Source organism: Macrotis lagotis, chromosome 1 (genome assembly GCF_037893015.1).
Source record: "Macrotis lagotis isolate mMagLag1 chromosome 1, bilby.v1.9.chrom.fasta, whole genome shotgun sequence".
In the NCBI taxonomy this organism is placed as follows: domain Eukaryota; kingdom Metazoa; phylum Chordata; class Mammalia; order Peramelemorphia; family Peramelidae; genus Macrotis; species Macrotis lagotis.
The window spans coordinates 373818063-373843865 of NC_133658.1; the positions used below are offsets into that span (position 1 = coordinate 373818063).

A 25803-nucleotide genomic window follows, 5' to 3' on the forward strand; every position below is an offset into this window, starting at 1 on the left:
CTTTGATCTCAATGAGCACTGAATTTAACTTTTTGAATCTACCCTGACCACTATTGCCCTCTTTGATATATATGACTTCTTATCTTCCCATTTTACTATCACCTTTGATTCCCCAATCTTCTACTGAGCCTCAATTCAGAGTTAATATCAAATGTAGTATTACTATTAGCTATTTCACTGGTGATTGTAAAAAGACAGTAAAATATGAAGACCCATTCCATTTCAAATTCATCCACTATGAATCTGATAATAACCTGTTTGGACTTTATTCTTGTGTAGGCAGGTGACATGACCAAAACTATGCTTTATGAAAATTATTGTTCCTGCAGGAGGAAACTGTTGAAATAATTCAGTTAAAGCTCATGAGGTACTTAACTAAGATGACAGTAATGGCAATGACCAGGAAGGGGCAGATTTTAGAGATGTCCCGACAATAGTCTTCAAAAGGTGGAACCATGCAGGCGGCTAGGTGGCAGTGGATAGAGCATGGGCCCTGGAGTTGGGGTACCCAAGTTTAAATCCGGCCTCAGACACTTAATATTGACCTAGCTGTGTGGTCTTGGGCAAGCCACTTAACCCCACTGATTTGCAAAAAAAATAAATAAATAAATTTTTAAAAAAAGGTGGAAGCATGGAGAGGAAGGAACTGAAGGTCTGGCGCCAGGGTGGCACAGACAGAGGTGCTGCGCTGCTAGGGTGGGAGTTTGACAGCGAGGTCAGGGTTGTGCACCTCCACCTGGGGGCTGGGCACCTCCACTTCGGGGCTGGACATCTCCACTTCGGGGCTGGGCACCTCCACCTGGGGGCTGGGCACCTCCACTTCGGGGCTGGGCACCTCCACCTGGGGGCTGGGCACCTCCACCTGGGGGCTGGGCACCTCCACTTCGGGGCTGGGCACCTCCACTTCGGGGCGGGGCACCTCCACTTCGGGGCTGGGCACCTCCACCTGGGGGCTGGGCACCTCCACTTCGGGGCTGGGCACCTCCACCTCGGGGCTGGGCACCTCCACTTCGGGGCTGGGCACCTCCACTTCGGGGCGGGGCACCTCCACTTCGGGGCTGGGCACCTCCACCTGGGGGCTGGGCACCTCCACTTCGGGGCGGGGCACCTCCACTTCGGGGCTGGGCACCTCCACTTCGGGGCTGGGCACCTCCACTTCGGGGCTGGGCACCCCTCGCACTGGCGGCCCCGGCGCTCCTCTGCCAGGACTTCTCCCGAGGGAAGCCCTTCCCGTGCCGCAGCCTTGGGCCGGGCGCGCGTGTCGTGCCCGGGGGGCTGGCGAGCTTCGGCCCCCACGGAAGGCTGGGGCCGGCTGCGCGGGGCCCGTCCGCGCGGCGAGGCGCCCCCGGCGGGCAGACAGGCACGCTCCTGGCCCGCTGCCTCTGTGCCGGGGCAGCGCGGGCACGGAGCCCGGGCCGAGGCGCCGCGCCGGCTCCACCCCCGCTCCCTCGCTCCGCCGCGGAGCGGACGGACGGACGGACGGAGCAGCCCCGCTCCCCCGGGGGGCCCCGCGGCCCGGCGCCCCCGCCGCGGCCCGCCCCGAGGCTCGGGCCCAGCCCCGCCTCCCTGGGGGCGGGGAGCGGGCCCGGGGGCCGCGGCGCCGGAACGGCCCCTCCCGCTCCTCCCCGACGGCGGCCCCGGGGGGAGGGGCGACGGGACGTGGGACGAGACGGGGCGCTCGGGGGTGGTCCCCGCCCGGCTCCCCTCCCGCGGCCGCGGAGAAGCGCGCACTGACCTGAAGGTGCAGCGCCATCTTCCCGAGAGGCGGCGCCCGCCGGGGTGGGGAGCGACGGGGGCGGGGCGGAGCGCGGGGCGCGGGACGGGGGCGGGGCGGGGCGGGGCTGCCCAGGCTGCTCCGGCCCGTCCCGTGAGAGGCACAGCGGGGCGGGGGCGGGGCGGAGCTCGGGGGCGGGGCGGGGCGCGGGGGGCGGGGCTGCCCAGGCTGCTCCGGCCCGACCCGTGAGAGGCACAGCGGGGCGGGGGCGGGGCGGAGCGCGGGGCGGGGCGCGGGGCGGGGCGCGGGGCGGGGCGGGGCGCGGGGCGGGGCGGGGCTGCCCAGGCTGCTCCGGCCCGACCCGTGAGAGGCACAGCGGGGCGGGGGCGGGGCGGAGCGCGGGGCGCGGGACGGGGGCGGGGCGGGGCGGGGCTGCCCAGGCTGCTCCGGCCCGTCCCGTGAGAGGCACAGCGGGGCGGGGGCGGGGCGGAGCGCGGGGGCGGGGCGGGGCGCGGGGGCGGGGCTGCCCAGGCTGCTCCGGCCCGACCCGTGAGAGGCACAGCGGGGCGGGGGCGGGGCGGAGCGCGGGGCGGAGCGCGGGGCGGGGGCGGGGCGGAGCGCGGGGCGGGGCGCGGGGCGGGGCGCGGGGCGGGGCGGGGTGCGGGGCGGGGCTGCCCAGGCTGCTCCGGCCCGACCCGTGAGAGGCACAGCGGGGCGGGGCCCGGGACGCGGGGGCGGGGCTGCTCCCGCCCGACCCGTGAGAAGCACAGCAGGCCGGGGCGGGGCTCCAGAGGGAGGCGGGGCCTGTCCCTCCCCGGCCGTGGGGTGGCGCTGCAGCGCGCAGCGTTGGGGCCGGGGCCTCCTAGAGCCCCGGCTTCCCCGGCCTCCTCCCAGGTTCCTGGGCTCCCGCGTGCTGAGCCCCGTGGACGCCCTCCAGGATGGATGCTGCATTGCAAAGGGTGCCGACCTTCGGCCCATGCGAGCTGCCCGATGCATGACCGAAACGCGTGTTTGCGAAATGGAAGGGGCCTCCGTGGAGGGAAGGCCGGCGTGTGCCCACCGGCCGGCCCCCTGGCAAGGGGCCGAGAAGGCGGTCCTTCTCCAGGGCCAGGTCGGGGCCGTTGCAGCCCTTGCAGAGCCGCGAGGACACAGAGGCCCCAGATCCGCCTTATCCGAAGGGCAGGGCCCTGGGAAGGCCGGCCCGCGGAGGCGAGGCCGGGGCACTCAGGAGGGAACAGCGGCCTTTATTTTATTTCCCTCCTTTAAAAAACTCAAGAATCTGTAGATTCAATGTTCAGGGGTGGCCATGTGGGGCAGTGGATAGAGCCCCGGCCCTGGAGTCAGGAGTCCCTGAGTTCAAATGTGGCCTCAGACACTTAATAATGACCTAGCTGTGTGGCCTTGGGCAAGCCACTTAACCCCATTGCCTTGCAAAAACTAAAAAGGAAAAAAAAATTTAATTGTTCAGCAAAACATAGGTTCACTTTCCCTTTTGATCCACAAAAAGTGAATCCAATTCAAAATCTTTTTTAGTCAATTAATAATATTTCATATGGAATTATGTCACTACAGCAGTTTAAATTAATACAAAGATTAGAAAAGATGCTTCAGGACTTTTAATTCATCCTTGTTATAAAACTCAATTAAAGATTGGCCTTTCTGAGCCCTTAGGAATGACAAAATTATTTTCATTGCTGGCAATCATCCATTAAAAAAAGGCAATTGGGCTCAGAAACCTTGTTGGGGGAAGGGGGGATTCAGAGGTTTGGATTTGTTCAAGCGGGTTCTCTGTGACCTTACTCAAGTCACCTAAGTAACATGGATATTTGTAAGTTGTAGAGGGGAGATTATATTAACTAAATCATTCAAAGAATGTTGAAAACAATACAAAAGAGCTACAAATTTTTTTGCTATGATTTGTACTATATTACTGTTATGAAATTATGGAATCGCAGTTTTAACCAGGTAAATTGTGAGTCATCTAGGGCTTCATCCTATTCATGGATTTATCATCTAATTAGACTTTTCCCATTCCTGATCTTAGAGATTAATGAATTAGATGTTTTGCCAGCATTTTTTTTTCATATTCTTTGTTCTGGGCAAGATGATGCAAAATACTCATTCCACCATTCTGACACATATATCTGGAATGCATAAAATCCTGCATTAGCATCTTTGGCAAAATTTCTGAAAACATTAATATACTATCTTGAATTCTTATACATACATTGAAATTGTAGCAAGACTATAATGTATTTACCTTTAAGAGTCCAGCAGAGGGCAGGCAGAGGAGAGCAATAACTGGAGAAGCTCATCTAACTTCAGGAACATATATCTGCAATTGAACTTATTCTTTCAATCACTTATTTGGAATTTGAAATATGGAATGTACATGGATATATGCTAATAATTCCTGTACTCCATCACAATAAATCATTTGGCTTAGTCATTCAGATGACATACATTATTTACATATGATTTTTCAAATCTAATAAAAGTTTATTGATTTTTTTTAGGTTCTTTTTGCAAGGCAATATGGTCCAGTGGCTTACCCAAGGCCACACAGCTAGGTCATTATTAAGTATCTGAGAGAGGATTTGAACCCAGATACTCCTGACTCCAGGGCCAGTGCTTTATCCACTACACCACCTAGCCACCCCCCAAGTTTATTGATTCTTAAGGAAAAGTAGCAATCCATTGATAGGTTGTCATGAATGATTAAAACTTCAGCTATAGGACAGATACACATTGCTATGCTGAAAAAGAAAAAGATTCAGTTTGAATAAAATTAGGAGGGAAAACTTCCCCTAATGTCTCAAATGAGGTGAAGGTAACCCTTATATCTAAAAGTCTATGACAGGATGTTAGGCTATAGCAAGACTAACAAACTAAAATGTCTTCAAGCATGAGTGCTGGCCTACTTTTTACACTATGTGTCAATCATCTAAATTAGTTCCATCAAGTCAGAAAGGCTCATGACCAGAAGGTTGGTTTCAAGGCATGACCTTTTTCTTTAAACAACAACAAAAATCATGAAGATTATCTATTGAGACATAGAGGGATTGTAATCTGTGGATAAGAACATCTGCATTCATGTTAAATAGGAACAGGTATATGGATGTGAGGTGGAATCCTTTTTAAAAAAATACAAACTGAGGGGCAGCTAGGTGGTACAGTGGATAGAGCCCCCCCCCCCAAGTCAGGAGTACTTGAGTTCAAATCCTGCCTCAGACAATTATCTAGCTGTGTGGTCTTAGGTAAACCACTTAACCCCATTTGCCTTGCAAAAACCTAGAAAAAATACAAACTGAAATTGACCATGAAATAGAAATTAAAACACGAATATTTGCAAAAGGGCAGAGAAATAGGTTAGAGAACATAGGCATGTTTTATGGTCAGGGTTGCTTTCTCAGAAATAGGTCATATTTGAATGTCAACTATTCTGTTAGAAATGATATCCATAAAACACACTTGGGAATTAAAAAAGAGAATCATGGTTAGTTATTTTAAAAGCAAAATTTAGATTAAAATTTAAATGAGACCACGTATAAAATTGCTTTTAACAGTAAAAATCTGAGGACTTGAAGCCACCTATAGAGTCCTAGTGAACATGGAAAAAGTACATTTTGGTGATAACGTCCAAGTGAAGACCTGACAAAATTGAAGTGAGGGAGTGAGAAGTTCCGCCTCAGAGCCCCTTGGGACTTGCTGCTGGGAACTTTAAATCACTGCCTGGGGATAATTTTTTTTTTTTTTAGGTTTTTGCAAGGCATTGGGGTTAAGTGGCTTGCCCAAGGCCACACAGCTAGGTAATTATTAAGTGTCTGAGACCAGATTTGAACCCAGGTACTCCTGATTCCAGGGCCAATGCTTTATCCACTGCCACCTAGCCGCCCCAGGGGATAATTCTTAATGGGGGTTATACTCAACCTTTTCCCTAGAGCACAGGATGGTTCTGACCCTACTAAGAGGAAGCCCCTGTGGGAGTCTCCAAATAATCAGACTCCACAGCAGTAAAATGAAAAATTAGTTCTGAGGCAGCTAGGTTGTGCAATAGATAGAACACTGTTCCTTGAGTCAGAAGAACCTGAGTTCAAATTTGACCTCAAACACTTGATATTTAATAACTGTGTGATTTGGGCAAGTCACTTTAATCCCATTGCCTCACCAAAAATAATAATAATAATAATAATTGTTAGGCACAGTGAATATCAAGGGAATACTTAATCTTCTTTTGTTTCATAGACCCCTTTGGCAGTCTGATCTTTTGGACTCTTTCTCAGAATGTTTTTAAATACATAGTATTACAATGAAGTCAATTATATTGAACTCCCCATTTTATTTTATTTTTTGCAAGGCAGTCAATGTTAAGTGACTAGTCCAAGGTCACACAGTAACCGCTATTCTCAGACACCTGAGAACAAATTTGAACTCAAGTTCTTCTGACTCCAGGGTTAATCTATCCACAGTACAACCTAGTTGTGCTGAAGCCAATTATATTTTCCAAATTTGAAAATCAATCAAGTTCCTATACCCTCCTTCTCCCCTTAACCCCATTCCTAAGAACCCTTGATGTAAATTATCCATCTATAGGTACCAAAAATAGAAACTCTCTTTCAGCTCAATCTAAACTAGGATACTTATGTACCGTTATGTATAGCCCCCTGAAACTTGAGTCACTTCAATCCAATAAGCATTTTTTTATAGAGCAGGCACTGCACTGGTGAGACAGACAAAACAAACTGGCATGTACTCAAGGCTTATCATACAGTCTTCCAAGGGATACCTGGATAGATCTACATAGAATGTATAAGTAAATATCAAGTATCTACAAAGTAATATTGAGTAATTTTGTGAGTTAGCAATGTAACTGATAGTCTTCATGAGGCTAGAAAATCAAGAGTGGTGGGAGGCCTTAAATGACAGAATGAAGACTCTTATCTTATACCTAGAGCCACTGTGGAATTCTGAAGTGAAGGAGGAGATAGAGAGTGGACATCACCATATCATTGTTTTAAGATTATTTGGTACTTAGTCTACCATAACATCGGGCATCAAATTTCTCCTTCCCCTTCCCACCCCCCCCCCCCCAGCAAAGAGCTTCTTTTTAGTCTTTTGAAAGTTGTTCAAGGATTTTCTTTGTATTAGGGAGTAGAATTGTAAACCCTTTGGGAGCATAGTATGTTTCATTATTTACTCTTTAAAGTCTTTGAAGAGTATGGTATTCATCAGAAGGATGGTAAAGAAGTATTATAGCATAGCTAAGAAATGATCAACCAGCCTGATTCAGTCTATAAAACCTGTATTTTTTTTGTTTATGAAGTAAAAGTTTTCTCTTTAGATAAAGCTTCCAGGATCATGGAGTTGTTTTCAAAGTTATAAAACTGCTTAATGTCTTCAGCCATAAATTCAATAGATGGGCATTAACACTTCATGAGGCAGTACCTCATTGCATTTAGGTTCTAACATACATGTTTGTGCTATTTTGTGTTTATTGATGCCTCAATCACCTATTTAAAGAAAAAATAAAAGCATGTATTTTGTTAAAATTAAGGAAACAAATGAACTAAAAAAGCCATGGATGAATTACCAGAAATTCCCTCATCCCCTTCTGAGGTAGAAGTACAACAATGTCATTTGTGTTCTGGATGTATTGTGATAAAATGTATAAGATTCTCAAAACTATAATTCTGATATAAATATTGATTTCTTTAGAGCGTACTCAGCCTTTATATCAGTCATTTTGTCAACTTAGTAAGAAATTAAACCACCTAAATATCTTCCTCTATGTTAATTATGAACTCAGGAGGACAATGATCAGGATGCTGGGAGACTTGTCCTTTGAGGAAGAGATAAGAAGAGAACAGATAGTACTGTTCAAGGATAATAATTTTTGAGGAGCGGTCTGGGCAATTTATATTGTGCAATTTTCATGGTCAGGCAACTTTCATGTAAATTAATGATTTTCCCTATTCTCTGTTTTTGCATAAAAGTTCAACTCTCATGGTTCAAGTGAGGTCATTACCTCAAATAGCCATCCCCCATAAATTAGAGGTTAAGGTCTTAGAGAATAAAACTTAAAATATCTAACCTATATTTTCTGTCATTTTCTTTTAATCCTATATTTTAAAGTTCTTATACTTTATGTTTAACAACTGTTACCAGAAAACTGATTTGGAAAAATAAAATTAAACATTAAAAAAAAACAGAAAAAAAATCATCTTTGATTTTTTTTTTAATGCTTGCAATTTTGGCTCAATCTTATACTTCCAAATTTTCCTCTTTTTGTTGAAAAAAATTCTTGAAGTAGGGTATTAAAAGTTCTCTGTTAACGGGCAACCTTTTCGTAACAAATATCTCTAGGAATGAATAGTCAAAAGAATTTACTTTTCTTTTTTCCAAGTTAGGGTTGTAACAGTCTGGCAATGATGATAGGGAAGATTTCAATATCAGGGCCCATATTATTTATTTTCTATAGAAAAAAATGTAATTTATTTGATAAAGTGAATTTGGCTCATTTACAGATTATTGGGGCACTGATTTTTTTTTAAGATCAACATGTTGAACATCCAGAGTATGAATTATAGGATAATAGCTTTAGAGGAGGAAATGATCTTAGAGGCCATTCCTCTTCATTTTTACAGATAAAATTGAAAAATGACTTGCTCAAGATTATACAGTTACTAAGAGAAATGCAGAATTTGAATTGAAGTCCTATGTGAAATTGTAGTTTCCTTAAGTATACAAATGTTTTCTTCAGCTTCTTTATTTTGTCATAGTACCTAAAAATGCTGAGCATTTAGAGGTGCTTAATAAACATGTTCCCTCTCACTTTTCTAACTTCCAAGGTCAGTTAAAGAGATGCTTAGCTGTCATCTGAATTAACAGAATGTGAAAAATGTAATGAAAGACTAGAAATTTTAAATGGTTTAAAAATTGTATTTATGTTTTTCAAGGAAATTTTACTTTACTAATTTACAGGGGTAAATCTAATGATTAAAAGAAAGAAACAATGAACCGGAAGACTTGAGTTCTAGTCCTAGGTCTTCCATAAAGAACTACTGTGACTTTGAGCAAACCCCTTTTCCTCTCTTGTAACCTCATTTTTAAAATGAGATTTCATTCAAGGTGCTCAGTAATTTAACTAGAAGGCATTTTAGAGGTAATCTAGTCCAATCTCTTAATTTCCAAGGTCTCTTTCAAGTCTAATATTCTTGACTAAATTTCTAATTGAGATTACGAATACAATCTTTATTTCAATTTGTTTTCTTCCTCAGAGTCTCCAGATTCATATTCTTCCTCTTCTTCCACAAGATGATAATAGTTTCCATAATATGTGATAGGACTTCTAATTCCATTTCTTGTAATGATTTGATATCTAGACGATGAACCTATATAGGCAACGGATTAGAAATTTCACAAGTGAAGTAATTAAATTGGTAATAGAAATTATTCAAAATCATCATACTAGTGAATAAAACTCTGAGTGATATCTAAGGATTATTTCCCTACTTAAATATAAAATAAGTAGAAGTGGACTGTGGACACTTAAAATTCAAATATATATTTTCAAATAATGATTAGCTATCCTGATTCAATTTCAGTAATCACACAATCTGCAGATGTGTACTAATAATATATACAGATTGTGGGTCTAATAATGAAAATGGGATGGGTATCTTTGTAAGAAATAGTAGGGTATATGTATTCCAAACATGACTTTTATATAATAGATAATTTATTTCCACTTAAGATAGAAGTGAAGACATATAAGAAAGATGGTTGTATTCTTCACTATCCCATTATATACTCATTCTATTTTAGAGTCCCTTAGGGAACTTCAAATTCTCAAACTGTGGTTGCTAATTAACATATCTTATTGTGCTCATATGACCAGAAAGGACCATGAATCAAAACAACAAATACTTATTGAGCACCTACTTTGTTCAAGACAAGGTTTTGAGGGGAATAAAAAAACCCCAAAATAACATATAAACCATGATCTCTCCTAGCTTACTATCTAGGAAAGGTAATTATGAGATAAAAATTCTGAACAATATGAAGTTTTCATAAGGAAATCTGTCGTGAATTACTAAACAAAAGTCAGAAAAAGTAATTCCCATAAGAGTTCAGAGATAAATGATTTTTTGATGAGTGGTCTGAGAAGATTCTGAAAGAGGAAGGAATTGAAATGTCTTGAATTTGCAGGATCTGAATAAGCTAACACTGGAAAAGTGTTGGGAGAGATTTCAGTCTGGGGGAATTCTATGATCAAAAGGGTGAAGATAAAATACATATTTTTAGGGACAGTGAAAAGATTAGTTTATTAATAACAGGGAGTAGAAGAAGATAAAAGATATGGTTAGGAAGGTAGCCTCAATCGATTTTGTTGGTAGTAGGAAGCCAAAGATAGTTTTTGAGCAATAAAGTGCTATGATAAATAAAATATTTTAGAAATATGAATCTTGCAGTGGTGTGTGGAGGCACTTTATAGGCATGAAAATCAGTTATGACACAGTTGAAGTAATCCAACTAGCAACTACCACTATGGTGGAGTGGAGTCAATGGTAAAGGAAGAGGAAGGTGCAAGAAACATTTTAAAGGGAAGTCCAGATTTGATTCTATTCATTTAAAATAGGTTTTGCTTTTTAAAAAATATTGGAGACCAGATTCTTAAGATTCTTTTTTAAATTTATCTATTTTTTAAAAGGTCACTTACCAGGACTGATAACTTTTAGTCTGGCAGATGCATAAGCTGTACCATATTTGTTTCTGGTATGGCAAATATAAATACCTTCATCTGATTTCCTGATCCCCTGAATTTGTAGCCATCCTGTAACACCATATTTCTGAGGTCCACCTCTCACCTATTAGGAAGAACTTTTTTAATCATTCAGTGAATAAATGGGAAAATATATAAATATATCCATCAGAAAAATCAATAAAATTAGAAGACATATAGTAACTATACTTCAAAGTAGCTCCAAAGAATTTTTCTTTTATTGGGAGGATATAATGTATACAGAGACATTTTATTTAAGGTATGGATAGAAGGGAACAACAGAGATTCAAAAATGTTTTAGGAATATTTGAAAGGAATGAAATTAGCTAGAGTGAATCAAGGATGTCTCCACTGGGTAGGTAGACCTACCCTTAAAGGAAGATAGGAAATCTGCAATGTAGATGTTCGGAGATGATGGCCTGTGCAAATGCCTGGAAGAGTTACAACTAGTAGTTTAGTGTGACTAGAATGTAAAATTTCTGAAAGGAAGCAATATAAAATGAAAAGATAGCTTGAAAACATAGTGTGGGGTCTTAAAACTAAACAGTTTGCATTTTATAATAGGCCATAGAGATTTGAGTTTTAATTGTTTTTGTCTTTTAATCAGGTCAGTTAGAAGTGTGTCTTCAGATGATTGTATTGGCAACTGAATACGGAATGGTTTGGAGAGCCTAGAGTGAGGGAAACCAATTAAGAGACTATTGCAATTGTCTAAGGAATGATAACAGTATGAATGAAGATGGTGTGTCTTGACTCAGCTTTTTTTGAACCAAGACTTAAAATGGCTTGACATTCACTGAAAAACCTAAAAAGTAAATTAAGACTCAGATTTTTACAAATTTTAAGTTCATAACATTTCACTTTTTAATAATTCCGTAATTGTTAGAGAAAGCTTCAAATGAGACCATTTTGCTGAACAGTGGTGATTTTTTAAAAGTTGCTCCTAGTTTTATTTTGAAGTTCTTGGTTTTCTTGTGTTCAGTCAGACATGAGTCAGAGTTCATGATATCCAGTTGACATTACCACTAAAGCACCAAAAGTGCCTATCTAATTTTCTACCTTTACTATTCAATAAGGCAAGAAATCAGGTTTCCCTGATAAGACAAAACATTGTGGTAGCTTCAGAGATTTCTATGGGAATGTTCAAGAGGTTATAGATTGTGGGATTGACTTTAAATTGAGGTCTGGAATTTACAAAGTATCAGGATCTCATTATATACAGTCTTCTCTAAATCAAGTTTAGTGAGACAGTAGATTTGTCTATTTAGCATCTATTGGACAGTGGACAAATTTCTTGATGAGATCTCAGTTTTCTGAGCTGTAAAATGAGGAGATTAGACTAAGTTTACTTTCAGCTTTAAGCTTATGATCCTATGATTATATTACCCAAGTCTTCCCTTATTACTCTATAATAATAATGACTTAGAGGTACCATGACATTGGCTACAATAGCTTATATGTATCTTTTTCTTATTCCCTCAATCAATCTCCTAGACAATAATTGCCTTATGGGATAGACAGTGTTATAAATGAAAATATTTTTAAAGAGCTAATGTTGTATAGTGAAAAGAATGTTGATTTTTAGAGCCAGAAGAACTGGACTTTAATCCTGGGCATTTAGCTTCTGAGCCTCAATTTCCTTATCCTTAAAATATGGATAATACTTATTTTACTTCACTGGGTTATTATGAGGAAATTATCTTATACATTTCTGAGTACTAGTGGAAACATGAGATATTATTAATGTACCAAACATGTTTTATAGTAATGTCATTAATGTAATTCAAATATTTATTGAGCAACTGCATTGTGCATGGAACCAAACCAAGTCCCAGAAGTTACCTGGATTGAAATATGTGCATCATCACCAGGAAGGAAAATTTTATCCCCTTTCTTCTTCCATTCCAGGGATGGTATTGGATAGGCTGAAACTTCACATCTAAAAATTATATCCTTTCCCATAAAGTTTTCAGTATTTTGAGGTGCCAAAGAAATAACAGGAGCTAAAGGGGAAAAAAATTGTTTAGAAAACTGCCAGAATTTTCACTGGCATCTAAAAAGTATTTTAATAGTTTTTTCCATGTAAGAATACATTTGGCAAAGATTATGTTACAATAAAATTATAATAACTTAAAATAAACATTGGAAAATATTGAAACTTTTTTCCAGGATACATAATAAATTAATCTTCAGCTATATGCTCTACAAAAAAAATGAAAGTGTGGAATTTAAGCAACACTAAGTTTTATTACTAAAATGGAAGGAAACCAGTATAAATACTTATTCAAAGGGGAATAACATTTTAAATGTCTTATTTCGGATTGTAAAGGACTTTGTAAAATATTCCAAGAACTTTGGTGAAAACAAGGAACTTCCTTCTCTAGGAAAGGAAGAACTGTTTAGGACTTATCAGATCTCCCTCCCAACCCTTAACCCCCACACCTAATCAGATGCAAACTTCTAAGATTCTGGAAGATTCTGAATTTCCCAGAGTTCTAGATACAGCCCTAGATCAACTGACAAAACTATCTGCATTGTGAGCCAAAGATAGATGGACTGTTCTTATGGTTAACTTCTTGAGCATCCTATGAAGGGAAGAAAATGATTCCCAGGACTTAGGTGCTATGAGTTACTCCTTTTGCTACAATTGTTCAAGAATTTTCTAGAATTATACAAGAGAGTATGTCTCAATTCATCCTCTCCTAGATTTTATGCATACTTTTAAGAGAGAGTGTAGTAGAGCTGGGGTGGGGTGGGGGGGTGGGGGGGGATGTTTGTACCAAATCTTTACCATCTTAATAAATATACCTTTCTAAAAGCCACTTAAGGCTAACTATTGATTCTCAATTTGATTCAAAGTCTGGGAAACAAGTACACCAGTGGGACTAGAGCTGATGAAATTAAAGGAATAACTTCTGTCGGGGGTACCCATAAAACACTGAGGAAAGGATGTATCCAAGTCACTGGGAATGAGATCAGATAAGGACATCTAAAACATGTTATGCTAAATGCCATTGACTATGATAAAAAGGAAAAAGCTAGTTGTTTAGGTTTGTAGTTTTAAAGTTTCTTTGATCACATATCCCTTAAGTAAAAAACTTTTGATGCATCCCCAATACACATTTATTTACTTATTAATAAATTGTATAACAATGTTTGGTAACAATAAGATATAGAAATATAACTCATACAAAAAAAGAAAACTTTAAAAGAATAAAATGAAGAAATAATAGTTTGAAAAGACCATTTTACTTAATGTTAGAAAGACATTTTTGTTCTCACTTAAAATATTAAATGAGAGTAATATGATTGTATTCCATTATTTTTAATATCTTGATTTAATACTTTGTGACAGTAATTTAAAGATCTGATTTTAAGTTCCATTTATTTTGATAGTTGGTTTGAATGGTAATCACGGCTAAAAAAGATATATAGTTCCAAATGGAAAAAATACATCTTTGGTTAATTCTTTTTTTTTTTTAGGTTTTTGCAAGGCAAATGGGGTTAAGTGGCTTGTCCAAGGCCACACAGCTAGGTAATTATTAAGTGTCTGAGACCGGATTTGAACCCAGGTACTCCTGACTCCAAGGCCAGTGCTTTATCCACTATGCAACCTAGCCACCCCTTGCTTAATTCTTGATACTCATTTTTTAAATTTCATCCACTAGTCATAAACTTTTCTTTTGAACTTCAGTTAGTATATTTCTATTTTCCCTAATGACAATAAGTTGTTTGGACAGGAAGATTTGTCTCTTTAATAAATAAGTTCAAAATCCACTAAACTCTTCTTTTGAAAAGAATTTTTAATAGGTTAGCAAATTTTGTTTCCATGCTTTTTAAGTGTATAGATATGAGAGATTTTTGTAGGTGGTCATTATTTTCAGCAAAACAAGGAGAAAAGGGAAAATATCCAGGAGGAAGAAGGTAGTTAATAGTGTTACATAGCTTCAGAAAGGTCTAGAATGATGATGACTAAGAAAAGACCATCAGATTTGACATCTGGCAACTTTGAAAAGAGCCATTTCAATTGAAGAAACTGCAAGGATATTAATGCTTTTGAGAGAAATAGAAAAGTTTAGAACAAAGTTATATTTTGAAGTAAAATTAAAGAGATCTGCATTGTAGCTCATCCAAGTCCTTTCACCTTGTACAGCTCACTCAATCTCACTGAAAACAAAAAGGAAGGTAAAATGGGGAAATGCAATCTTCAACTATTGCCAGGGTAGAAATATAGACAACCTTAGGTACTGTCACCTAGCCCAGAAGGAGAGAGATTTCAAGCTTACATGGCTACAGTGAGTCAACTTTGTAAAGTAGACTTGTGGAATACAAGAATTGGTAAAAGGGGATATGTTGTGTTGGAAGACAAGATGTATTATTGGAAACACATCTTTTCATGCTCCAGTTGATTATCATTTAGCAAGATCAAGATTAGCCTAATGAAGGTGCATGACCCCCCACTTTAGAGAAAGTCAAGGGAAGATCTTTTTAGAGTATGGGAAACTTTCTAGTCAAAAGAGAAAGGAAGGATAGGGAGAGAGGAAAAAAACAGAGAGACAGAGAGAGAGAGAGAGAGAGAGAGAGAGACAGAGACAGAGACAGAGACAGAGACAGAGACAGAGACAGAGACAGAGAGAGAGAAATTGAGGAAAAATATAGTTAATAGAGTAATGTATTAGAGGAGATAAGAAGGGATGTAATCAAGAAAACAAGTGAAAAGGTTATCGGTGGCAAGAAAAAAAGCCACTTGATGTTTTACTATTAGAGAAAGAGATAGGTTAACACTGGTTTAGTAGAGGGAAGATGAGTGAGCCTATGATGAATGACTTTAGATTTTTAAATGAAGTAGGAACCAAGGTTGTCTTTGAAGAAAGAATGAGGTAAGGAAATTGAGAAGAAAGTTAGGAACAGCACCTGCCGAGACTATGATAAGGAGCTAATCAGGATAAATTAAGAGATTCTGTGCATTGTAATGGTCCAACTGAGGTGAGATAGCATGATTTGTACTAGACCTAATCATCATCATATTTTTCTGATTTCCTCAGGCAGGGATCAGTGACTTGAGAGAAAAGCCAGAGAAAGTAGATGGTAGAGGCATTCCAGAGTTGAAGATTATTAGGAGAAGAACAAGGTAGAAATGGGTTCAAAGGTTCCTTGAAATGGATTGTTATAGCATCAAGACTTGAAAAGGGAGAAGTAAAACCAGGTCAAGAATAATGAGTTGGCAAAATAGGGAAGAGTCAACTTTCCCATTTCTGGAACCTACTATCTCTTCAGATATTTTGAGATGTTTCTTTTCTATCAAGGACCAAGTGAATTTCCACCTTCTTGAGCCATCCCTAATTCTGCTCAGTTGAAAGTAATCTCTAATTTTTCAACTCTTTTTTTTTTTTGTCTAACTTTATTCTTTGCCTCTATCACATTTTACCTTGTATTGTATTTATTTGTGAATAGATTGGGTTTCCTCCCTGACACACATAGCTGTTTTCCTCCCTCACTTATATTATAAATTCTATGGGCTAGGATCCATAGAGATTTTCAACTTTGTATTTCCACCAACTTACTTTAAAGGTCCTGATAAATATTGTTGAATATAATTATTAGAATCAATGAAGACAAAGAGTAAACTTAGGTAGTTTAAAGTGATGTGAGAAATGGAAGAACTAGCAATTATGCTTCAAGATGGGAATTTCAAAATTCAGGACACTGGATGTAGAACAGTTTCAGATGACAGGCATGATACAAGCCATGACCATCCCTATAAGTGACTGAGATGGACATGGGAGGTGAATAGAAAGATATATTAATGATGATACGAGAACAATCAACATGGATATTAAAACCATCATGGCTGATGGTTAGGTGGGAAGGAAGTACTGTTAAGTCATATATTGACAATTTTGCCGACAGTAGGTATTTAATAAATTGTTATTGTATAACTGAATCATTGTAACTAAGGACTGTTAAGTACTAGCAGTAGTCTGTCCTTGATAAGATTTTATATTCTGAAGCTGAAGTTTTCCAATCGTAAGTGTTTTTCATTAGTGCTTATCTCAGACAATTTTAAGTGCCCATCAGTCAATTTAGCATTAAAGTAATTTTTCTTTTATACATAAGAAGATAGAAATGCCAATACCAAGGAATACCAAATAAAAACTCAGATATAACATAAATTCCTTTTTTCAAGAGAGAAAAAAATGAAGCACTCTCTATTGCCCTTGAAAGTACCAAGTTTTTTACATCTAATCAAAAATAAATGAGATAAGACATAAAGCAACAGAATGGACTGTTGTTAAATGCATGTTTCTTCACATTAGGGAGTACATTTTATGCCAGGAAACTCATAAAGAGCAGATGATTTAACTTGTTTCTAGGATTGCCACAGGATTGTACAACCAGTATTCTTATTCTCCCTCTGGTTCTATAAGATATGAATCATAGATCCATGATCTCTGAAGCAAAAAAATTACAGGTGATCCAAAAAAGCAACAAGCAGACACATGGAATGTTTAGGTGGGTAACAGCATGTTACTAAAGAGACTTTTATGTAAGTAGTAACACAAAAGATATAATAAAGGTCATATATGACCAGAAAATGTAATAGATCAAATAAAGAGAAGAAGGAAAAGCTAGTTCTAAATGATTCTATTTCACTCTATAGGCTCACAAACTTGAGGGTCATCCTTTACTCCTCACTCACTCATTCAATATATTTAATATTCCCAAATCTTATCTTTTCTCCCATATCTCTTTAATACATTTCCTCTTTTTCACTTACAGCCATCACTCTAATCTCAAAGTACAAATCACCTTTTCCCTAAAGTATTGGGAAAGCCTTCTAATTCTGTCTTCAGTCTCTTGCCACTCCACCCATCTGTTACCAACATTATTTTCCTAAAGTATAGCCCTCACTATATTACCTCTCCTCTCCTTTCCAATTCAGTGGGCTCCAATGGCTCTTCATTAACTTTAGTATCAAATATAAAATCCTCTGTTTGGCATTTTAAAGCCCCTCACAGTGTGATTCCTTGTATACCTTTCCAATGATCTTATACTTTATTCTCATCCTCACTCTAGCTTCATTAGTTTTCTTCCTATGGCTACATGATACTGCACCTTTTCACTGTCTGTTCTCCTTACTTGAAAAGCTCTCCTTCTTTACCTCTAGCTCTGAGTTTTCCTTCAAGACATTTAAAATTCCACTTTTTGCAGGAGGCCTTACCCAGTATCCTTACCTACTAAAGCCTTCTTCTCTGAAATTACCTTTCAACTATTTTGTATGAATTTATGCTCCTCCCTTAGAACATGAGCTTCTTACTTTCCTTTACTTTCTTTTATGGTTCTAGCAATTATTCCAGTGTGCCACTTTATAAATACTTAATAAATACTTGTTGACTGAGAAACTAAGACAAGTCTTGCATTGCTATTTATGAAGTACTAACAACCTAGAGAAAATGATCCAGAATAGATCTTTTAGGAAAGATTTAGAGTAGAACATGATGAATCAACAGATTAAAAAGACTTGGATGGATTATGGTTATCATTGGTGGTGAAAGTTCTCAACATACATCAACATGATAACATCATGTATATCATAGTGCCAAATAAATATTTTTATTAGGTTTTATCTTTAAACTTAAGAAAGGTGGTATTTATTATTGTATACAATACAGGCTTTCCTTGCAATTTCCCCAATATTAAATTTAAACTTAGGAAAAATTATGCCATTTTCACCTATTTTTCTCAATCTTTTATCAGTCCTTTGCTAGCTTTGAAAAACTGTCCAGACAATACCACATATTAATCAGAGAAGCTAGCCCTTTGTCTTGAATATTTCTAGAATGTAATTTGCTGATTAGAGACTATGGCAAAGCTGCTTAGTGGCTGACCTTGAGTGATCATGATGATGGCAGACATTTTATACTACTTTAAGATTTCCAAAGTAACGTTCATATAATATCCCATGTGGCTTCACAGAAATCTCATGAGATAGATAATTGTTATTATTTTTATTTCCATTTTACAGGTAAGGACACTAAAATTCAGAGAACTGGTGACTTGTCTATGGTCACAGGACTTGTTTCAGAAGGAAGGAAAAATTATCCCAAGTCTCTCCTAACTCCTTGTCATGTAGTTTTTTCACAAAAGCATTACTAGAACCTTGCTGGGCCAAACTGAAAACCCAGCACTACTAAGTCAATATAGTTGATAATTAAATTAACTAAGTATAATGGACAAACTTTATACCATCTATAATAATTTAAGAAAGTATAATTAGATTCTCAGTAGCTTCAGTTCAAGTAAAATAAAACTTTGGGAATCTTTAAATTATATTAGCTATTTCATCTGATAAATACATGGAAATAAACATAAATGCAGATAATTTTCTGTTAGTGTACAAAAATGTTGTGTCAAAAAATTAGGTACTTTGTTTAGCATATTAATTCTTCTAGTGCATTTATATTGATTGATTAATGTTTATCTTTCATTCTTGAAGGAGATCATGACATCAGGGAGTTGATACCATGACAAGCACATGAATTGGATTTGAGTGAGGAGGTTCTGTGCTAAGTCACAAGCTTCACTGTCTCCTCCAGAGTCATCTGGGTCCAGTGGTCAGATATGAATCATGATGACAAGAGATGGTCCTGGATGTGAGGCAATCAGGGTTAAGTGACTTGTCCAGGGTTACACAGCTAGTAAGTACCAAGTATCTGAGGCTGGATTTGAACTTCCATTATCTTGACTCCAAGGTACTGTATCCACTGCACCATCTAGCTGCCCTAAGGGCATTTATATAAAATGCAATCAAAGGTAGAGGTGTGTTGTCTTGACTTTGCAATGATAGCATTTATTTTAATATTTCTCAAAAGTTCTCATGACAAAATTAGTCCAAGTTTAGTAGTAACATGTGAATTTAATATGTATTTAAATATATGTAATATAATAATAATATTAAAATAAGAATATAGGTAACTATCATTGATAATGAAGCTCACAATGGAATCTAATCTGAGAAAACTTTTCATTTTGAGATTTGAAGTAACTCTAGAGATTGACTGTTAGAGTCTTAAAATTGTAAATTAACTTTGGTAGTATTATATTGGCATAGTCCATCCATGATCACTGACTATTCCTTCATCATTAAAGTTATGCATTTTGTGGTTATTTGGAATAGGGTTTTTCTTTCTATTATTGATTCTTAGATTTGTTATTATTTTATAGAAATGAAATGAGTTTTGAAACTTAATTTTGTAGCCTGCAAGTTTGCTAAAGCCACTAATTGTACTGATTAGTATCTTTGCTGAATCCCTAGGATTTTCTAAGTATTTCATCATATCATAAGTAATTTGGGATAGTTTAATATCCTCTTTACTTTCTTGATGTCTTTATTTTATTTCTCTTGTCTTATTATTGTTGCTAGCATATCCAGAACTGTACCAAATAATAATGAAAAGAGTAGACATCCTAAATATATTTTCATATTTATTAGAAAAGATTCTGATGTATACTTATTACATATGATGTTTGCTCTTGATTTTAGATAGATGTTTTTGTAATATTAATAAAAAAGGCCCAGCTACACCTATACTTTGTAGGACTGAGTTTTTGAAGAACAAATAAGTATTGTACTTTGTCAAAAGAATAAGAAAGGAGGAGGAGGAAGAAGAGGAACAATGACCAACTTAAATTGGCATATTGGATCCCTTAGAGGGCACTGCTACTATTCACAGATTGTTGTTCATCTTTGTTCTTGAAGAGGACCAAGGGCATCACCAGGGAGATAGCTTGACTTCTAAGCACACGAATTGGATTTAAATGAGGCAGAGGTGCACAGAGTGAGTCATCAATCTCATTCTCTCCTCCAGAATCATCAGAGTCCAGTTGCAAAACAAAAGTCAAGACACCTGGGAATGGCCCAAATACAAGATCAAAAAACAGAAAAAAAGGTCTCATATACATTAAAATATTCTTAGCAACACTTTGTAATAGCAAAGAGTTGAAAACAAGGTAGGCAGAGTCCATCTTTTGGGGGGAAGACTAAACCACATTGTGACCTATAAATGTGATGGAATTTACTATGCCATGGGAAACGAAAAATGTGAAGAATTGAAAGAAGCATGAAAAAATAATGAATTGATACAAACTAAGACAAAGTGAAGTAGGTAGAACCAGGAAAGGAATGTATGCATTGGCTATAGCTATGAAATTGGGGGGGGGGGGATAGAATCTGATTTGCTGTGTAATTGTAATGACTAACCTTGGCAGTTGAAGAAGAGATGAGACAATATACTACCCTCAATTCTTTGCAGAAGTGGAGGACTATGAATGTGAGACAATTGTATTCTTATTTGCTTGATGTGTTTTTAGTTTTGCTGAACTATTAGTTGTTTTTTTTAATTCTTTTAAAAATTTTTTGTCACTAGGTATGGCTCACTAGGAAGAACTGGAATATATTCAGAAGTAAATGTGATCAATGACTTGAAATATATTAATTATCAATATTAATATTGAATTTTATGAAAAGATTTCTCCAGGTTTCTAGGTGGAGGCTTGAGTCACACATAAAATGGAAAATACTTCAAAAACATAACTGGGGTTGTTTTTCCTGAGACATCTCAGCAAAAGAGTTACATTACTTTTAGAAAAGGCAAAAAAGGACAATGCAAAATAAAGCAAATAACAATATGTTTCTCTATAATAGCTAGAATTATTGTTGTAAGGTTCAGTCTTCAACCTCAGAAACTGATTCATTCTCACTGAGCATTATATGCACTGTTAGATAGAAGTGCTATGAAAAAAGGGATGTTGAGGAAATTTGCTAAACCTGATTTCATATTAGAAAATATAGGTCTTCAAAAAGCAATAATAATGCATCTTCATCACAGAAATGTCTTCAAGGTTAAAATATTTAGTAAAGGTGTTGTTGGGCAAGTGACTTCATGTCATGTAATTGCATGTACATCTCCAGTGATTCTATTGTGCCAGAGTGTATAGTGTTATTTTGTTTTCAGAAAACTATAGAGAATATTTTTAAAAAGCCAGCATCTACATAACACTCTAAATATTGCCAAGTGCTTTATATCCATTATTTCATTTGATCCTCACAATAATACTGGAAAGCAGGTGCTATTATAATTTTCTTTTAATAGGTGATTTGCCCAAGATGAAACAACTTATAAGTTTCTAAAGGATTAAAGTACTATCTTACCCACTAACTTCATCAAGAAATTTAAAATTTTATTAGGGAAATTTAGAATATATTAAAAAATATTTCTCTTAGCCAACTACTAAAATGCCAAGTTTTGGTACTCCTGACAGTGTGTCAACCACACTCATCTTATCTCAGCCTTTTGAACTCCTAAACATCCTATAAGAATCAATTAAATATTAGCTCCTCCACTGATGTCTTCCCTAATCCTTCCCAGTCAGAAGAGATGTTACTTTCATACTGACCAGCATAATATTTTTTTGGTACTTGTTTTTTGACACTTAACCATATCTATCATGTATTATAATTCTTTGAGTATATTCTTATCTCCACTATCAGATTTTAAGCTCCTTGAAATCAGGGTCTGGGTTTTATTTTATAGTAGATTCTTCAGAAATATATTTTTAATAAGTTAAAGGTGTACCTGCCTCAGTTTTGTAAGATTAAAGAAGTATCTATAGATTTATAATGAAAAGTTCCATAAAACTGTTAGATATAATTATAATTGCTATCTTTTATCTTCAATGCTGATACTGTTTTAGAAAATGCAGTATAATATATATATATATATATATATGTAAAATGCATAATTTGAGGTAGAGAACTGAATCAAGTCCCGTTTTATCCTATTAAAAATTAACGAATGTTAAACTGCTTGAGGAAAGTATAGTAGGAAAATTTTTTTACTCCAATTCAAAGAAAGGGGAAACATAACACGCTTTCATTTGTATATAGTCTATGTGAACTAAAGACTGGTGGATTTCTAATATTCATGTAGTAGCCAAGTTGAATTTTTTCTATTTCTTTCTCTTCGTTTCTTACTAAAACCTGTATTTAAGTGTTCTGTGTGACTTGCAACTCTGTAGAATGAGTTTAGGAACATCTGAAAATCTGCTCTCTAAAAATAGTACTACTAATTTTTGAAGGATGAATCATATTGCTATCAGGCTCGAAAACTGCTTTGTGGAAGTGACTGACTTAATTGTCTGATTTTCCTTCATTCTGCTGATAGATTCTACTGTGTTCATCAATTGGTTTTTTAATTTGCACAAAGAAAATGAAATCTCAGAAGTAATTGAAATTATTTCAGTCTATTGCTATAAATAAATGCAAATGATTTCGAATTATTTCTACTCCTATGATATATGATGCATTAAATAGATTTTTCAGTTCATACACATGACTTTTTAAGTTAAGTAAGTTTTTAGCCATTGAATTGAGAACCAAGCTTTAACTAAAATGGTCATTGTAGATATTGCGCTTATATTTTAGGAAAATTATTAATTTGGGAGAATTCCTAAAAGATTCCATCATACAATATTTCTATTTATTGTGACAATTTTTTTACTTCTCATTCACCCTAGTTTTTTCTTTCTATTAATATTTTTAAAAATGATTTTATTTTGGTATAGTAAATATCAGTAGGGTGTAGGAACATTATTATTATTTTTATAAAATACAAATATATATGTAATAGTTTAGTGCATTCTTTGAGTTTAAATGTTTATATACTTTAGCTAATTTTTTTTATCTGTATCTGTTGGACATTTACAGGGTTAAATAGATTGGTTCTTAAATGCAATATAATTACTCTTTCTTCTTAAATTCCGTTAATCCCTCTCTGTAGTTTAGTAAGGCAGACAATTTATTGATAATTTAGAAATGTAGTCAAACTGTGATAAACTATTTCGCCAACACATTTATCATTCATTTAAATGCTTAAAGTCAATATTATGATACTGATACTACAAAAAGCAAAACATATTCAAAGATCAATATTCTTTCTCTCCAAATACATTGTTGAAAAATCTAGTTTATTTTTTTACCTGATTCACATGGTCCTTTGTGTTTTATGCTAACATTGGTTTTCTTCTGAGAATAAATCTCATTGAACTGGCAAATATTCTCAAAGGTCTTCCCCTCAGGTCCACAGATACTTTCCTGGGATCCACAAACACACTGCGGTTCAGGCACTTCCCCATATTCCATCACTTCAGTATCTAAAATGCATTCCAGGTTTTGCCCACACTGCCCATAGAAATGATTAGTTCCATCTAAGTCACAGATCTGCCCTTCTCTATTCCCACATTCAGAGCAGCAATCACAACGGTCTAACACAGTCCCAGCCAGGCAGTTTTCAGGCTGAGAACAAAGTTCTAAATCACATTTTCCACAGTTATTTCCTTCCCTTAATAATCTCAGCCAATTTCCTTGATACAAGGTGGGAAGACTCTGGAAAACTTCAAATTGTATCAGGATCATCAGCATTGCTGTGCTTACCAGAGGCTTCATTTCTAAAATGAAATGAACATAAGCCTAGGATCTTTGGATTTAAGCCAAAGAGAAAAAAATATCACATTCTTCCTTTACTCCCTTCATAAAACCAATCCGCAGCAAACATGAATTTTAAAACAAAATTAACATCACATCTCAGGTCTAGAATAGATAAGTAAAATATTCAAATTTGCAAGTATTCTTTTGGGCTACAATTTTGAGACTTTGTTTTGCATATATGACAAAGTCTCCTCTTGATAGTAGGACTATAACTCTCCAATTTACCTCTCTCTGACTTTTATAGTCTCAGTAAGCCTAATTTGGAAGCACTTCCTGTGATAGAACAGAATTATGTCGTGACAATTTAATATAAGCCTCAGTTTCTTTATCTGGGACATGAGTTTTGAATTGGGATCCCGGGATTACATCCTTGCTGTACTTGGCTCACCCCTTAACTTCCTTAGACCTGAGTTTCTCATCTATAAAATAAATGTATTGAACTAGATGAAATGGACTTTAAGTTCTTTTTACAGCTCAAATTTGTGATCCCATGATTGCACAATTAGCTGATCTCTAACTTCCCTCATGAGTCCATAATTCTAAGTATAGGAATTATTGTTGGAATACCAAAAGACCATAAACCAACCTAATTGACACCAGAGTATTAGGGGTCATGTGGGATTTTTTTACCATTGTTAATATACCATGAGACCATAATAAACATTAAATAATAATAATAATTCATGGTCATTATAATAATTTGTGGAATAAATTATTTTAAGAACAATTAATATATTTCAGCACTGTAAATTTATGGTCATATGTTGCTCTATTGGCCTGTCTGTGATTCTTGTTAAATCACGTAACTGCTGTCTGAAGAACAGTGATTTAAATTAGACATATGGATTTCCATCTAAGTAAGACAGATGAAGTGAGATAACAGAGAGGGAAGAATACAGCTTAGGGAGCATAGGGAATTGATTTGGGTTTTCTTGATACAACTAGGGTCATTTTTCTTAGATTCATCATCTGATATTGATTGTTCTATTGAAATCAAGGAGTAAGGTATCAGAGTGATATACAAAAAGAGGCAGATTTTGAGGAGGATTTGGATGAGATACAGTTGAGCTGGACAAGGAAAAATGAAAGAGATGAATGCCAGACATGACTTGTTATGTTGAATGAGAACTGCTATAAGGATAATTAATAATAATAATAATAATAATAATAATAATAATAGACAACAAACATTTACCTAGCACTTAAAGATTTGCAAAACATTTTACATACATTATCACATTTAATTTTCACAACACCATGAGAAACAGGTGCTATTATTCTCATTTTACAGAATAAGAAATTTAGACTCAGAGAGATTAAGAGAAAAAGAATGAATTGCTAAAAGTAAAATCATAAACATAATCAATCATAATCCAGCAATGGTTTAGCACTTAAAGATGGCAAAGCATTTTACATATATTACTCATTTCATCTTTCTAACAAGGTGCTATAACTACCATTTTACAGAATAGGAAATGGAGGCACTGAGAGATTAAGTGACTTGTAAGTCACAGGCACAGCTTGTAAGTGCCTTAGGCAAGTTCAAATGCAGGACTTTCATATTACAAGTCCATTGCATATTATCTAGTTGCTAGGAAAAGGAATACTCTAGATAGAATGAGGAGGGAAGAATAGTAGACTAAATTAGATTAAGTCCTTTCTTCCCTCCCTCCCTTCCCAACCCATTCTAATTCCAAAGAAAAAAACAATTATATAAATCTTGAAGAACCCCCCCCCCCATTTCCTCTCTATTCTGATAAG

At 37.5% G+C, this 25803-nt stretch overlaps 2 protein-coding genes across 2 annotated transcripts in view; both read right to left on the reverse strand.

Annotated features, from left to right (window-relative positions):
* RANBP17 (RAN binding protein 17) overlaps positions 1-1778 on the reverse strand; it is a 350271-nt gene extending 348493 nt beyond the window's left edge. The window contains 1 exon segment of the mRNA XM_074212426.1: positions 1736-1778. Within this exon segment, the coding sequence (XP_074068527.1) occupies positions 1736-1753 (18 nt within the window). The 5' untranslated portion in view covers positions 1754-1778.
* Positions 1779-8965: 7187 nt separating this feature from the next.
* LOC141500908 (kazal-type serine protease inhibitor domain-containing protein 1-like) lies at positions 8966-24000 on the reverse strand. Its single transcript, XM_074204503.1, has 4 exons — positions 23535-24000; positions 12339-12499; positions 10434-10581; positions 8966-9105 (listed from the first exon to the last, which is right to left on the reverse strand). Exons 1-4 carry the CDS (start codon positions 23998-24000, stop codon positions 8966-8968), a joined length of 915 nt encoding a protein of 304 aa, XP_074060604.1.
* Positions 24001-25803: the final 1803 nt, after the last annotated feature.

Bases quoted from the DNA above. Each gene is read 5' to 3' on its own strand.
- LOC141500908 (XM_074204503.1), bottom strand. From the start codon at position 24,000: ATGAAGCCTCTGGTAAGCACAGCAATGCTGATGATCCTGATACAATTT. The intron at 10,582-12,338 runs GTAACTTCTGGG...TCTTCCTAATAG, and splicing joins ATGCACATATTTCAATCCAG to GTGAGAGGTGGACCTCAGAA. The intron at 9,106-10,433 runs GTAAGTGACCTT...TTGCCTATATAG, and splicing joins ACTAAAAGTTATCAGTCCTG to GTTCATCGTCTAGATATCAA.